Below are 17883 nucleotides of genomic sequence, written 5' to 3' on the forward strand. Positions count from 1 at the left end.
CACACCGCGTCATCTACGTCAGGTGACTGTAAATGCGCAAGAACTGTTTCCATTGCAGATTTGCTAAATGTTTCTTTATTATTTAAGTGTTTAAATAATAAATAAGTGTTAATTGTTTAACTGTGCATTTACTGAATGAGCACTGTGCAACTGTTCGTCCGACTGTTTGTACTGTATTTTATTTTATGTTTTAATTATTCTGATTTCATTTGATTATTTCTGTATTTTATCTTTTATTCTAAACTGTTTTAATTATTCTGATTTCTTTTGATTATTTTAATTTCTTCTATGTAAAGCACTTTGAATTACCATTGTGTATGAAATGTGCTATATAAATAAACTTGCCTTGCCTTGCCTTGCCTATTATTTCTTCAGATCTTCGAATTGCCTGAAAAACCACCTCATGCGAGCGTAAAAACTTTTTTTGCGATGAATGGGAGTTTTTGCGAAATTGACGTGTTTCCATTTCAATTTGGGCAATTTGAAGGGTAATGGAAACGCAGCTACTGATGTGTGTATTTTCTTTCTTTAGGTGGCATTTGTATGTCCACCAATTATTTAAAAGTTATTTTGCATATGAATAATTGATGATCCATAATTTTCATATTTTGGACTTTAAAATGACTATTATGTTATAGCTTTTAGACACAATATAGACTTAGACTTTGTGCATTTGTGTGATTTTATAGCACATGATTGACCTTTGTAAACCTAATGAAGAAAATAATCAAGTGCACATAAAGTAAAATTAGGGATGCATTGATATGAACATTTTGTCCAATACCGATAATCGATAATTCTTTATATTTTAAAGCCAGTAATCAATATATTGTCCTATAAAACAATAATTTTTGAGATCCTGATTACAAAAACAAGTCTCACCATTAAAAGCAATGTCCCAAACACACAATTATAATCATGTTCTCATTTTTATTTTTTATGTAGCTGATATGACAGACTTGCACTGCACATGTTTAATATATTTTCCATTTTTGAAGTGATTCTAATCATATTTCAAAACCATCATGTTGAACAGTGTGGATCTAAAGTGTATCAGCTGAAGGAAATAGTCCATTATTTATCGGCTTTAATATATCGTACCATTTTTTTTTATTAGGCCGATAACGATAATATTAAAAAGAACATATACCGGCCGATACCGATATAGTGGCTGACGTATCATGCATCTCTAAGTGAAAGTAATTCAACAAAGGTTTTCGGTCATCTTTAGCTGTTTCTCTGAGCTTTTGTGATTTGTCTTGTTTAGATTCAACCGAACCTTGTGATAAATGATATAGCAAACGCTCGTGATCCTCCATATCACAGACAGACAGAGCGAGTGACTCGATTGTGATTTGACATAAAGGGCATTTTGTGTGACATTTTAACTTGTGCTTTGTCTTATTGGCTGATGCTTCCTCGGCTCACGATAGACATTTTGATATATGACATCTAGACGGTCAAGATTTATTTTCCCACAACACAGCTATTGTTCTTTGTGTATAGTTTAATTTCTTAATTGTATAGCCAGGCTGCGTATTAAAAGAGTTTGACTCAGTATGACGTGGTGAATGCGGTGCTCATCATCACTGATGAATCAGGCCATATAACCAGAGGAGAATCTCTGATATCCTCCATCACTTCCTTCACAAACCTTTATATACCTTTATATACTCCACCATTCAAAAGTTTGAGTTTGAGGTCAGAAAATTAATACTTTTATTTAGCAAGGACGCATTAAAGTGATGAAACATGACAGTAAAGACTTTTATAATGTTACAAATGATTTCTTATTCAGATAAATGCTTTCTACTAATCAAAGATTTACAGTTTCCATAAATGCATTAAGCTGTCAACACCGATAATAATCATAAATGTTTCTTGAGCATCAAATCATCATATTATACTGATTTCTGAAGGATCATGTGACACTGAAGACTGTCACTGAAATTCAGCTTTAATCACAGGAATAAATTACACTTTACTATATAGTCACAAAACTGTTATTTTAAATTGTAATATTATTTCACACTTTGTTTTGAATTATTTGATCAAATAAATACAGAATTGGTGATTTTTTTTTTTCAGGAACATCTTTACTGACTTCAAACAAGATCTGTATTCTTTTGGGAGCAATGCATGTTTATACGCTATGGTTTTTCACATTCATATCAGTCATTGTTTATCAATCCCAGTACCTATAAAATCCATCTGCTCCATATCTGAACCCACATCAGCTGTTTTACTGCCGTTATAAAACCATTGAGCCAGAATCACAGTGTTTTTCTGCTTGCGATATGTTGTAGACTTTGTATCAGCCGACTTTAATATGCCAATTAAATGCACCACAGGGCTGTTTCGATTTGCATCGTATATATTATATAGTGTCTTGCCTGTTCCTGTTTTTGGTGACATTAGTCTGAAATTGGATTAAATGAATGTCTGTCGGATGAGCACTTTTCTGCATTTCCTCACTGATCGTCTTGTTTTGACAAGAAAACTCGGTAGCAGTTCCTGGATGTGCTGTTCATGTCGGGGTCATCTGTGGCTCACATCAACACGACTGTAATTACACTTCATTAGGAATAATGAGATACTCCTGACGAGTCCCTTTAGAATAGTATCTACTACTCGTACTTTTTTACAATATGCATTATACCTGGATAGTGTGGATTATACAGTACTTCTTTTTGCCTAAATTAATTGCATCACCTGACGTGATTTTCCACTTCTAGTGCGTTCAAATTAACTGGAAGTGATATCAATGAAAGCTTGTTTTTATCTCACAATTCAGACTTTTTTTTCTTCAAAACTGCGAGATATAAACACGCAATTGCGAGTCAGAGTTTCAATCAATTATGACTTTTACCCTCAAAGTTTTTGTCTTGAAATTCTCAATTTAATTGTGAGATAAAAGATGCAATTACCTTTTTTTATGTTTTAATTCTGCGGTGAAAACAAGCTTCTATAGAAATCAGCTGCGATTCTTAATATCTCCTTTTCAACAAAATTGGTTTAAAGGGGTCGTGACATGAGAAATCAAATTTGCCTTGATATTTTGACATATAGGAGATCTTTGTTCCTTTAAAACATCCTGCAAGTTTCATAGTTTGTCCTCCTCATTATCAACAAAGCATCTATTTAATCAAAAACAGCAGGAAACTTCAGGATTTGTGACGTCACACAGAGAAATACATTTGCATATGCCCGCCTCCAGAGCGAGACATCGACCAATAGTTACACATCCTCACACCATAGGCTCCGCCCACTTGCGTTCAGTAGCTTAACGGATGACATTTGCTTACACAGGATGTGAGCGTCGAGTCAGAAGCAAATATAAGCACTAAATCGCGTGCAATAGCGATTGGGGTTTGATACTGTTTCGTATGCAATGACATTAGCCAATCATAACAGTGGCTGTTTACTGACACGCCTTAAAGGAGCCACGCCTTAAAAACTGATCATTTCAGACACAGGCTCAGAATGAAGGTTGAAAATAATAGTTTTTCTTGCACAAAAAACTTAATTAACATTATTAGTTAACCTCAAAGAACATATTAATGTCATGACCTCTTTAAAAACTGCAAAACCATATTGATCCTTGCTGCAACTGTTTAATGTAGCTGGAGGTTTTTTTATACATCTTGTTTTGGTTTTTGAGGACGTTTTAGAGGTCACACATCCTGTTCGAGTTGATATCTGTTTAATTTGACGAGTTTCTACCAATTGACATGAATTTGTTTGACTTGACATCAACAACAAAAAACATGGAAAGTGTTTTTTCTCTGTTTTTAAAGGCGATAATCATATTTATCCTGCTGTCTGAACTGTGCACCATTATGCGGTTGGTTGCATTTTATTATCTGCATTTGGCATTATTTGTCCCTGCTGAGCAGTTCACTGTAAAATCATGATGGATTGATTGCGTTACTCACTGTGGGATGTGGGATTGAACTATTGCGCCGACTAGTGGTGAACATTTGCAATAGATATTTTTTGAAAGGGAATAAATAGTGTTGACATCTTTATTAAATGTTAGAAAATTAGGTTTATTGACAGAGTGAGTTTCTTTGTGCTTATTGTAAGCAATGGAATGTACCAAAACATGGAAACATTAAAGACGTTCATGAACAGCTGCCCTCATGAATGCCTGTGAAAAAACCGTGCCTTCGTCCATCGGTTCACGTTGTGTCTTCTTCACATTTATTGGCAGTAAAGGTCATACTTCAGTCTGGCTCCGAGTTTTGTCCCAGATAGTTTCGCTTGGAAGAGCTCATCCATCTGTTTACTCTGGACGTCGGAAAAATGATTCTTCCAGTCGCCCACCTCGCCTGTTTACAACAGAAGACAAATTACATGACAGCAAAGACACAAAACAATATTATCATAACCAACAAAGTGTAAATGATGTAAATAATAGATCTATCTATCTATCTATCTATCTATCTATCTATCGTTCTTTCTATCTTTCTATCATTCTTTCTATCCATCTATCCATCTATCTATCTATCTATCCATCCATCCATCCATCCATCCTCTATCTATCTTCCATCCATCCATCCATCCATCCATCCATCTATCTATCTATCTATCTATCTATCTATCTATCTATCTATCTATCTATCTATCTATCTATCTATCTATCTATCTATCTATCTATCTATCTATCTATCTATCTATCTATCGTTCTATCTATCTATCGTTCTATCTATCTATCGTTCTATCTATCTATCTATCTATCTATCTATCTATCTATCTATCTATCTGTCATTCTGTCATCCATCCATCCCTTCTTCTCATATCATATAACTTCTAATTTTATATACATTTATATAATATAAAAACATATAACAGTTGCTGTACTATCCAGATCCTGTCTTTTTCATGGAAGTAAAAAAAAAATCACCTTTATAAATTGTTTAAGAGCAAATACAAAAAACAAATGCTAAATATATTATATAACAACAATAGTCAAAATTAGAGTAAAATATAGCCAAAATTCGGTAAAATATCTTTTTTTTTTAAGAGATATAAATCACCCATCCATACAGTATTCCAAAGTTTGGAAACGTTAGTGTTTTTTATGTTTTTGAAAGAAGTCTCTAATGCTCGTCAAGCCTGCAATTATTTGATCAAAAATACAACAACAAAAATAGTAATATTGTGAAAAATTATTACAATTTCAAATAATGCTTTTCTATTTTAATATATTTAAAATATAATTTATTTCTGTGATGCAAAGCTGAATTTTCAGCATCATTGCGCCAGTCTTCTGTGTCACATGACCCTGATCATATATATACTGAGAATTGTTTTAAAATATTGAAGTATAGATTGACCTCCTCAATAATCGAAATGAACTCAAACATTTCAATTCTCAAAAGATCCGGCTGTTATCCGGATTTAGTTAGTCGCGTATAAGTCCGTCTTTTACCTTTTCTGAAGAAGATGTTGCCGAAATTGCCATGAGATTTCTGAGAGTTTTCCAGCATAGCGTTGAACGTACTTTCTCCAGCGATGCTGCCGATCTGCTCGTCCGTCAGTGGAAGCTTGAAGAACTCAGAAACTTTCTTCACTCCTTCTGGCAAGTTCTGCATGAACAGCAGAAAAGTCTCAGGCGTTTAAAACTCAGACTGGTAACGATAACAGTCTTCGCAGATTTGACCTTATTTACTTCTTAATACACAACTGATCCTGTGCACAATTATCAGTCTTCATGATCAGAAATATTTGTTTAACTTGTTCGACCTGTTTCAGATCCTCATATGTCACGATCATCACGTTTGGGTCGTCTAGATGTTTCTCCCAGGCGAGAGCGTGATCAAAATAAGATCCCCAGGCAACTGAAGAGGAGACGCAAGAAAACATTAATAATTCAGCCCATTTTCATTTAAATAAGATTGAACTTTTGTGGTTGAGTGTTGTTCCCACCTTCACCAGCCATGAAGTCGGAGAAGAACTTGTCCCACGACTCAGCGCTGGGCAGAACCGGGTTTTTGTTCATGAAATGGAAGTATGAGACGAGTGTGTCTTTTGGGTTTCTGAACACCACCAGAATCTGAAAACAGACCGCGAGGAGAATTAGATGAGAGAAAATAGTGTGTGTGCTGCAACGGTCGAGTCCAATCTGCATGACTCTTTATCTTTAGCGCCAAAACAACAAAAGTGGTGTTTCATGTTTTTTTTTTTAAATGTAAATTTTGCACCAAAAGGTACAGAATCGTAATTCATATTATGCATTTTGAAAGGGTTTGCATATTTTTTGTTTTGTTCTGATTTATGATACAAAGTTCAATTTTGGCTAACAAATGTCATCACTTACATAGTGAAATATAATGACAACCGACTAGTGGAGACACTTTACTGGGCCTCACTGGTTAAAAAGGCTTATATCGGACAAAACATGTTTTTATTTAAATACCTAGTGTTCTGCACATGTTTCTGTGATGGGTTGGTTTAGGGGTTGGGTGAGGCAGGCAATAGAAAATATCTAATATGTGTAAATATCCGATAACCGATACAAAATCAATGGAAGTGTGTGTGTGTGTGTGTGTGTGTGTGTGGCCTGGTAAACCCTACATTATGGGGACAAAATCTCCCCATAAGGATGGCAATATCTGAAATCCTTGTTCGTGTGGGGACATTTTTTGGTCCCCATGAGGAAAACAGCTTATAAATCATACTTAGTGATGTTTTTTGAAAATGTAAAAATGCAGAAAGTTTTCTGTGACGGGTAGGTTTAGGGGTAGGGTTAGTGTAAGGGAATAGAATATACAGTTTGTACAGTATAAAAATCATTATGTCTATGGAAAGTCCCCATAAAATATGGAAACACTACATGTGTGTGTGTGTGTGTGTGTGTGTGTGTGTGTGTGTGTGTGTGTGTGTGTGTGTGTGTGTGTGTGTGTGTGTGTGTGTGTGTGTGTGTGTGTGTGTGTGTGTGTATAAACTAGTATTCAAAAGTTTGGGGTCGGTTAGATTTTTCGCTCTCCAAGGCTGCATTTATTTGATCAAAAATACAGTAAAAATAGTAATATTGTGTAGGGATGCACCGATACCGATACCAGTATCGGTATCGGGCCCGATACCAAGCTCATGTACTTGTACTCGTACTCGTAAAAATACCCCGATACCAAAGACCGATACCTCACGTATATCCTTAGCTTATATTTCTTAATTCTTATGAGCACTCTTCCTGCAGTTATAGTGTTGCTAGATTTAATAGTACACTCTAATATTTCACTTTACACTTTCGGCTGTGATTACATTGTTACTCAGTGTTATGTTAAACATTTGTTCTGTGATTTCTTTGGCACTTTATGACAAATTTGATTGTCTTGTTGTCTGTGATTTCTTTAGCACTTTGACAACTTTGTGACAGGCAGGTAAAAATTACATTCATTATGTCCTTGGTTTTGCCCTTTGGAGGTTATTGGACACTGTGAAATTTGGGCTTTGAAAATTTGTGATAAGCACAATAAGAATGATTTATTTTTTTAAGTTTATTTAAGTTGTTGAAAATAAAGATGCTGATTTGTTCATTAGTCTCATTGTGTTGTTCTTAGAAAATTCCCACATAAAACGAGAAAACCCCCCAGTACAACAGGCATCGGTATCGGTATCGGCGAGTACCAGGAAAAAAATATCGGTACTCGTACTCGACCCTTAAAAAGTGGTATCGGTGCATCCCTAATATTGTGAAATATTATTAAAATTTTACATAGATATTTTTCTATGTGAATATATAGTAAAGTGTAATTTATTCCAAGTGATCAAAGCTGAATTTTCAGCATCATTACTCCAGTCTTCAGTGACCCCTCAGAAATCATTCTTATATGATGATTCGATGCTCAAAAAACATTTATAATTATTTATTCAACAGCTGTTGAAACCGTGATACATTTATTTCAGGAATTTTTTTGATGAATAATTGTTAAAATAAACATAATTTATTTGGAATAGAAATCTTTTGTAACATTATAAATGTCTTTAATTTTCTTCTATAACCCTAAACCTTTGAACGGTATAGTACAGTATAAATCACTCCCAGATGAGTTTGGCACTTTTGATGTCTAGTGTCACATGACCTCTGTAATGTGATTCAAAGTTCACTTGTTGTCTCTGACCTTTGGTTTCTTAGTAAAGAAAGAGGCAGGCATGATGTCCGGGTGCAGATGAGTTCCCAGAAGCCTCGGCGTGGGCATTTCAGGCAGTTTCTGTGGGTCAAACAGTGTGAAACTGTAATATTACACATGCTGTGAGGTTTTTGTGTGTTCAGATTAAACATTTAAATATCAAACAGATAGTTTGTGCTGTTACTGACCTCTTGAACATCTGGAGGTAAAAACTCCACCAGAGGAGGCCTTTCTGGCGGTTTCTCATTCTTCCCAGTGGAAGCATTCACGATTTTCCTCACGACTGACACCATCCAGTTAAACCCTGTATGAGATCAATTACAAGCAGATTTAGTGGAGAGAAAGAAAGTTTATCTCAACGAGAGAAGCCAGAGAGAGAAACTGTGTGTGTATACTGTATGTACACATGCCGTTCAAAAGTTTGGGGTTGGTTTTATTTTTCACTCACCAAGGCTGCATTTCTTTGATTAAAAATACAAAAAATACAGTACATTTTTTAAAATATTATTCCAATGTAAATCAGCTGTTTTCTATGTGAATATATAGTAAAGTGTAATTTATTCCTTTGATCAAAACTGAATTTTCAGCATCATTACTCCAGTCTTCAGTGTCACATGATCATTCAGGAATCACTATAATATGATGATTTGATGATCTAAAAACTTGTGCATCTTTGCTGAATAAAAGTATTGATTTATTTTATCCCCCCCCCCCCCAAAAAAAACGAAAAAAACTAACTTACTGACCCCAAACTTTTGAATGACAGTGTAAAATGTTACAAAAGATTCTATTACAGAAAATGCTGTTCTTTTGAACTTTCTATTCATTAAAGAATCCTGAAAAAATTTTAAAAAACGTACCGATCCCAAACTTTTGAATGGCAGTGTACATTTTTATTGCACATTGTTTGTAAAACCCCATTTCGTAAATTGTCACATTCATTACAATGTGATAATTTTCTGTGTACACAGTTTGTAAAGTCCCGCTCTACTGTAAACACAATTCAATGCACGGATTTACATGTGTGTGTGAGTTTGCACAGAATTGCTTCACTCTTCAGTGTCCAGAATTGCAGCTTGAGTCGTGTTGACATTGAGCAGAAGTCACTCATTATTACATAAGAACTGCAAACGTGTGCCATGCATTCCAGAGCATCAGGTCACGTGATCCAGATTTGTGTAAAAGAAGACCTATTATGCTTTTCTACCATGTTCATCTTTCCTTTAGTGCGTAATGTTGCAGTTTGAGCATTAAAAAAAGTCTGCAAGTTCCAAAGTTCTTCTCTATATCAGTGTCAGTGTTTCTGAACTCCTGAAACGCCTCCATTGTAGTCTTGAGTTTCTCCCGGGAACGAACACGTCACAATATTCCTCATTTAAATAATTAATTCGTAGGATAAAGGGGCGGGGCCTGGTTGAGTTAGTCAGTAGTGTGTTAAACTGGCGGTTATGCTAAGGGGCGGGAAATTTCCCAAACACGCTCAAAGCGCTCGACCAATCACAACACACTGCTCCAGCCGACCAATCAGAGCACAGTGTGCTTTTCAGAAGGAGGGGCTTCATAGAGACAGGAAGTAAACAGAGCGTTATTGACAGACTGGGAAGAGAGGAGCTGAAACGATGGAGAATATGGGGGAAATAATCAACAATCAAGCAGGAAAACCTTTTCCAGTAGAGCCTAAAATTCAACACTTTGTAAAAGAGCATAATATGTGTAGGGTCCCTTTAAGGATGTTGATTCTGTGGGCTTGTGATCGCGCATGTTGAAAAAAAAAACTGAACTGAACCTGTTGATGCGGATATGCAGACTTTGTATTCTATAACAATTACAGATTAAAATATCATCTAAAACTATATATTCCCAGCGTGGTGAGCAACATTTTGTTGTTATAAGTATATTGATAATGATTTCCATTACACGAGAGTAGATGTTAAAACTTCATGCTGATTTGTACTCGGCTTTCGCCAAGATAAGCACCAACTAAGACGTAGCTTTACAGTAACCTATGCTTCTCCATCCATTTACGCTTCTTTCCATCTGGTGACGTGAATCTCCTTCTGTCTGGTGTTAATAGTGTATTTGCGCGTCAGCACACACAACGGCTGCAACCACAGTGCGGTCCCCCCATAACAACCCTCTGGATTGAGCGGAGTAGGGAACATCTCTAGGGTCATCAAGTGGGCACCTTCCGTCCTCAGTGTTTCGTCGACTAGCCCACGACACCTCAAGAGGGCTCGACAGTGACTCTGGCGTCCCAGAGTCAGCCCCCTCCGTCCCCCACTCAACTCAGCCCAGCTTACTGACCTCTACTTCCCTCTTGCTGCTGAGACCTAATCACAATCTCACAATCTCTCCGCAACCCAACCATACGCGCCAACCCGTTTGACTAAAGCTGTCGAGCCCCACTGGTGCGTTAATATGCAGTTTCAGTGGCAACGGTTCCGTATGGCATACCACCTACCGCAAAACAAAATATCTGGCCAACCACCCGTCATTCACGCAATATACAGAGGAACGTAATGACTGTAAATACTATACAACCTCTACGAATAAACCAACAGTGCTGCTGAGACCTAACCACAATCTCACAATCTCTCCGCACCCAACCATACGCGCCAACCCGTTTGACTAAGGCTGTCGAGCCCCACTGGTGCGTTAATATGCAGTTTCAGTGGCAACGGTTCCGTATGGCATACCACCTACCGCAAAACACAATATCTGCCCAACATCCTGTCATTCACGCAATATACACAGGAACGTAATGACTGTAAATACTATACAACCTATACAAATAAACCAACACCCTTCAAGTTTTCAAGAATTCTACGAAACCGTAGCATGGCGGCCTGTACTCAGCCAGCTAGAATCTTTCCGTCTCAACCACAGCCAGTTGCTGCTCCTTTCTGCTGCTTCAGATAAGTTCTTTACTGTGCGACGCAACTCTTGACCACTGAATCCGACGTCTCTGAGGAACCGGATTGTAGAGTGTGCCACAAAACCTCGACAACCCAATTCCACTGGATAAACCTGGACTCTCCAACCTCGCTGTTCTGCTTCAGTGGCCAGATGAGCATACCGCAATTTCTTCCTCTCATATGCCTCATCTACCGCATCCTCCCATGGCACTGTTAACTCTATCAGTTGAACAATGCGTGCTGATCCAGACCACAAAACAATATCTGGTCGTAGGTTAGTGGTGGCAATCTCAGGTGAAAAAATAAGCCGTTGATCAAGATCGGCCAGCATCTTCCAGTCCCTAGCAGCTTCCAGTTGTCCTGGGCAAGAATTGGTGTTAGCACCTTTTCTTGGTGGTTGCTCGCCTGGGCGGAGGAATATTGTCTTCTGCGTGTAATGTTTTGCTAGAACAAGCGGCAACTTATTGGTCATACTACGCTTGCCTTCCAATGCTAAAGCCAAACATCGCAATACTTGGTCATGGCGCCAAGTAAACCGACCTTGGCTAAGAGCCACCTTACATCCTGTCAAAATGTGCCTTAATGTGGCAGGTGATGAACACAAAGGACAAGAGGGATCCTCTCCTACCCAGAGGTTTAGGTTCTGGGGTGATGGGAGAACATCATATGTTGACCTAATAAGGAAACTGATCCTACTCTCTTCCATTGACCAAAGGTCTTGCCAGCCCATTTTTCGTTGTTCCACACTCTCCCATCTCATCCACTCTCCCTGCTTGGCCTGGGAAATGGCCTTTATACATCTCATCCTCTCCTCCTGCTTTCGCACCTCGTTGACTACCAGCTTCCTCCTTTGAGCTGGGCCTGCCTTGTGCCATTTAGGAGGAGCTAAACTGAGCCCAAAACCCCCTCTTCCATGCTGTACCTGTCCCACGATATCCCCAATTTGAAGGTCAGCCTTTGCCTCTACTACAGATTTCTTTGCTGACCACTTTCTACCAGTTTTTACCACAGGGGCTGCCTCCCTTACACATTTGTCGCGTGACTCTGCTAAAGTCATTTCCAGTCTGACCTTGGCACACTTAAACTCCTCGGTTAAAGCAGAGACTGGCAGCTGCAATACTCCTTTACTATAAAGTCCCACTCTGCTGAGGCAGCGTGGAACTCCCAACCATTTCCTGATGTATGAACTTATTAACGCTTCCAGCTTATCCACTGTTGTCAAAGAAACCTCGTACACAGTCAGTGGCCACAGCAACCTTGGCAGTAGACCAAACTGAAAGCACCAGAGTTTTAGTTTGCCTGGTAGAGCACAGCTGTTTATACTCTTCAACCCTTCCACTGCTTGTCGTCTAACTTCTCCCACTCGAACTGTGTCCTTTAGATCCCCATCGTACCATCTCCCTAGACTCTTCACTGGCTTCTGTTGGTATTGCCTCACCATTAATGAAGAATATTTTATCTACTACCTTGCCTTTAACTATTGAGATGCTCCTTGATTTAGAGGGCTTAAATTGCATTCGTGCCCATTCAATATTATCTGTTAACTTCCCCAATAACCGATTAGTGCAGGCTACCGTTGTAGTCATGGTTGTCATGTCATCCATGTATGCTCTGATTGGTGGTAGTCGCATCCCAGAAGCCAAGCGCTCTCCTCCTACTACCCATTTTGATGCCCTAATAATTACTTCCATTGCCATGGTAAAAGCCAGTGGAGAAATGGTGCATCCTGCCATTATTCCAACCTCTAAGCATTGCCATGTAGTGCTGAATTCTGGAGTTGAGAAACTAAATTGCAAATCTCCAAAATAGGCTTTCACTAAATTTGTTATCGACATCGGTACCCTGAAAAAATCAAATGATGCCCAAAGAAGCTCATGTGGCACTGAACCATATGCATTAGCCAAATCCAGGAATGTCACGTGGAGCTCCTTCCTCTCCTTTTTAGCTGATTGTATTCGTTGCCAGATAACACTGATATGTTCTAAGCATCCTGAGAATCCTGGAATGCCCGCTTTTTGAACTGAAGTGTCAATGAAGCCATTCTTTAATAGGTAGGTTGACAATCTCTGAGCAATAATGCTGAAGAAAACTTCGACGTTTAATAGTGAAATAGGGCGAAACTGACTGATGCTTGTAGCATCTTTTTCTTTGGGTATAAAGATTCCCCCTGCTCGGCGCCATGATCTAGGTACAACCTGCTTTTCCCAAGCCACTTTTATCAATTTCCACAGAATCTTTAGAACTCCTGAAGCACTCTTGTACACTCTGTACGGAACTCCATTAAGCCCTGGAGATGATGAAGCCCTTGCCTTTCTCACAACCTGCTCTATCTCTTTCCACTTAGGTGCACAGTCCTCCATTTGGTATTCTGGTGGATTGACAGGTGGGATGTCTGACGGAATTGACATAGGCTCATGCCTTTTTGCATCTGTATGCGTTTCCTCCAAATATCTCTCTAGCTCAACCCTAGATGCTTTTAAAGTGCCATTCTTCTCACTGGTGAATAACTTCTTTATGAATTTGAATGGATCTTTATAGAAATTAGCCCTCGCACGTTCCTTCTTTTTGTAGCGTTTCCGTAGGCGCTCAGCTCTGCGTAATGTTGCAAGCTTATCTTTTGTGGCCCTTTGTAAGAGATTGAGTCCCTCCTTCTGACTTTGTTCCGCTCTTTTCCATTGCTTCCTCAGCTGTCTCCTTTCTCTAACTAACCCTTCAATTTTCTGCTGCCGTCTAGACAATCCAGGAGTAGTTTGTACTTTTTCCTTCCTTTTTTCCACACCAAACCTCTCACTTCCATATGCGTAAATGATGTCCTCAAATTTATCCAGCTTCTTTTCAACTGTACCAGTTAATCTTTCCAATGCAAAGCATAGATCTGTGTTTACCGTGTCCCATGCAGTTTTCTCACTAGCTCTTGGCCATCTAACTCCAGGCCTATGCCCGTTGAGGTTCTTTTCACTCTTATGCTGGTTAGTCTGACCGGGTTCACAAGAATCAATGTGTTCATCACTAACTGTGCAAACCCTCATCTCCTCTATGACAGGGGTGCTGATATCATGCGAACTGTGGTTTGCTTCCTGTCGCTAGATTTCATTCGACTGACTTCGTAAGAAGTACTGATCAATGCGAGGCCCTTGTCCCTTCTCCTATAAATCACTATGTTGATCGCTATTTGTGATTAGCGCCTAAACGCCTAATGCTATTCGTTTGTTTATTTAATTATGTTTGGTTGTTAGACATTTACAGTTTAAATTGCCTATTGAAATATTTATGCAATATGTGTTGCATTTATTTGTTAAACAAAGTTTAATCATGTTTGTAATACAGTGACAGTTTTACAAATCTGTATTGACAGTTATATCACACATGTGATAATGTTGAATGCCAATATGTGATATTTGCTTGTGGGGATATCTTTGATTTATAACCATATACTTTAATGTTTATTATCTAAAGCTGATGGTAAAATGTTTGGAATAATGTATTTGGTGTTGTAAACATTACTGGATATTAATTGTGAATTGTTTTGTGCACTTAAATACTCCCAACTACAACTAAATTACAACAGAAAACTTAATGTGTACATTGTGTGTACATGCGCGGGCGTCTGCGTCCAGGTTGTCCGAAACGACTGTCGCGTGGTGTCGCGACGCCTCCCCACATTTGTACGTTGATGGGCGTTCATCTGTTTGCCGCTATGGGCGTGGTTTTGACGAGCGGGAAATGTTTGCGTTTCAGAACAGAGGACCTGCGAGAGACATCCCTCCGTCTCCATATGCTCTACTTCTATTGGATAGACGCCTCGCGTTCAACGGACTTCATTTGCATAAAGATGGGCATCGGCCAACTTCTAGACGCGCGACAATTTTCAAAATGAAGCGCCGCCTTCCCGTAATGCTTTGCATAGCATAGCATTACCTAGGAATAGCGGAGCGTGGCGCGACAGAAGTGTCGCACGGACAAGTGGATCAGCCAGTGTTGCCAACTTATCAATTTTGTTGCTAGATTTAGCAACTTTTTAGACTACCCTAGTAACTATTTTTTCAAAAAGCACCTAGCAACAAATTTAGCAATTTTAAAAATTTATTTGGCAACTTTTGGAAAGTGACTCTAATCCAAACAACACGCGTACATGCTAGCGAAATAGACTGAGCGGTTCATTCATAACTCCTTAAGATTGCTGTGGAAATGTGGAAATCGCTGTGAAAACCGTAAGACAAAATACAACGAGAAGGTCTATATAGCCAGGCACAGAGGATGCGGGCATATATATATATCTTTTACAAACAAATCGAAATGAGCATTTCAAATAATATCTACATATTACATAACGGCGTAGTTTTACGTAATTTTACGATTACGTAATGACGTCATAGCGCAATGACGTCACAACGTCATTTAGCAACTTTTAGAAACAAATCGATCTGCCTTTAGCAACTTCCCCAGAAAATTAGTTGTCAACAGGGGGATCAGCACCGTCATTCAAGCGCGAAAGAGAACTGGATCGCGCCAGAATCCAATTATCTTTAGCGTTTGAATAAAAACACACACATTTATGCCAAAATGTCCGTTTTGTCAATTGTATCCTCACAAGAGCAGTCTTTAATGAGTTAAATAAAATCTTAAATGAAAAGTCAAGAGTAGGCCTAAATGAGAATTAAACGCGTAAGATCCTGTCATCAGCGACAGATCTTAAAGGTAAAGTTCACCAAAGAACAAAGGGGAACAGAGAATTACTCACTGATCTTGTCTAAAGAACGTTTGTAGCCTTAATAAGGATTAATCTATATTTAATTTATAATTTATGCAGTGCAGACTATTTGATAACCTTATTCAATTTCTGTATATTTCGTACCTGTTAGACAGGAAGGGCACAGGCAAATATGACATTTATTATGGGTTTATGTGAGGATTGTTTAAAGTTCACTTAAATTAAAAGTTGTTATATTTTTGAAGGCTAAACATTTTTCAAATTTGGGGGGAAAATACTTTTCATCGAGACACCAGTAGCTATATTAATATCAGTGATACTGGCCTTCATTCATAAAAAGATGCTGTTAAACAATTATTTAAAATATACTGTCTTTATGTTGTTTTTACATTACAGTGGAAGTTGGGTCTCACATAATTTCAATTTTATTTACACACAAAACATTAATGGTGAACATTTTTGACATTATATAAATGATTCTCTCAAGTCTTGGCAATCGGCCCCTATTAAACAATAAAAAAGTAAGAAATGTTTTTGTAGTCTAGTAGCCTACTTTTATTTTTGGCAGAATTGATCATTTTAATCAACTTAATTTTTTACTGGACTATCACCATAGTCCCTAAATGTATGTAAATGCAGGAAATGGGATTCAAATCCAAGTCAAGTGTCCCCCCCACTTCTCATACCAAAGTTACACCCTTGTTAACAATATGTCCTCTTAAAAGGAAAAATGTGAGTCTGTTATTCAGGAAAGTTTACTATTGCAATAATGAGCAACATGACAAAAGAAAGTTATGTAACTAACATGTAACCCGACTCCACTAGCTTTCTTTGCCCGCAGTTGCACTATAGGGCTAGTAAAGCAAACTTGTGTCTGACAACAGATTGTTTCACTCACCACATTTAGGGTACGCGACCAAGATAAGGTCGTCCTCTCTGGCCTCCAGCTCTTTTAACTTGTCCAGGGTCTCCGGTGGGCTGAGAATGGAGGAGTACAGGATTCCCTCTCGCTTATAAAGCTTGTCTTCATCCTTCATCTCCGCCGCTTTCTCCATCCTGGACTTCATTTGATTCATGGTGTTTGCAGTCCTGGTGCTCGCTGTGAGCTTCAGGTTCGCAGACGGACACACACACACAGAGAGAGAGAGAGTATTTATACAGAAAGGAGATTGTTATAGATCCGCCCACATTCACGGCTCGCGTGAGAAAGGTTCATTTCCTGCACCCCAGGGCCCCGAATCAACACAAGGGCCCGTGTCAATCTGACTGAGTGAGTGTGTGAGACTACACTAGCTAGTGTTCCTGAAAAGCTGGTTTTGGCAGATGTGAAAGATAGTTTAATCTGTAATCAGTTCATGCATCTCAGCGGCTGAACACACTCTGAAATGTGAAGCAGTGACTTTGCCTTTTTGCATTTATGATATTCTATAATTTTTATTCATGCACTACACTCTGTTAACTTGCTACTTTCTGTCCTTTGACGTTTATCATAATAGTTTATTAGCCTGCATAAAATTTTTGCATGATACAGTTTGACATACCAATTGCTAATCTTTAATGTTTCTCATTTAGTGAATCTCATAAAAAACAGCTTTGTATCTTTGTTTTAAAATAAAAATTTTTTTACAGTTTAAATTAAAAGAAAAGAAAAGATATATATATATATATATATATATATATATATTATTATTATTATTTACACATGTTTATATATATATATATATATATATATATATATATATAAAGTAAATACTTTTGATTTAAAAATGTCAAAATCTTGCACATTTAAAAAAAACATTAGTAAATGTTTAAATCAACATTAACTAAAAACAATAAATGCTGTAGAAGTATTGTTCATTGTAAGTTCATATTGACTAATTTTAATAATATTAACAAATGTGACTATTGTAAAGTGTTACCAAAATATGTGAATTAGCTTTAATATAAGCAGCCAATCCCTCACTGAACTTTATTTATCGCTTCATAGCTTTATTTCCATCCTGTTCCTGTTCTTGTCACTGTGTAAATAATCAAGTAAGAATGAAAGAAGTTTGTAACACAAGCGTTTCTTTTGATAAAGTTGCAGAATTCAACAGTTTGTTTGGATGGGTATCTTATGATC

At 37.8% G+C, this 17883-nt stretch overlaps 1 protein-coding gene across 1 annotated transcript; it reads right to left on the minus strand.

Moving 5' to 3' along the window:
• Positions 1-1695: 1695 nt before the first annotated feature.
• On the minus strand, positions 1696-16885 carry sult6b1 (sulfotransferase family, cytosolic, 6b, member 1). The gene is made up of 7 exons (XM_077229830.1): positions 16660-16885; positions 8324-8439; positions 8127-8216; positions 5932-6058; positions 5749-5843; positions 5435-5591; positions 1696-4331 (listed from the first exon to the last, which is right to left on the minus strand). Exons 1-7 carry the CDS (start codon positions 16835-16837, stop codon positions 4204-4206), a joined length of 891 nt encoding a protein of 296 aa, XP_077085945.1. The 5' UTR covers positions 16838-16885; the 3' UTR covers positions 1696-4203.
• Positions 16886-17883: the final 998 nt, after the last annotated feature.

The sequence above is a fragment of the Siphateles boraxobius genome, unplaced genomic scaffold (assembly GCF_051911475.1).
Source record: "Siphateles boraxobius isolate OS27281-9 unplaced genomic scaffold, OSU_SipBor_1 135, whole genome shotgun sequence".
Classification (NCBI taxonomy): domain Eukaryota; kingdom Metazoa; phylum Chordata; class Actinopteri; order Cypriniformes; family Leuciscidae; genus Siphateles; species Siphateles boraxobius.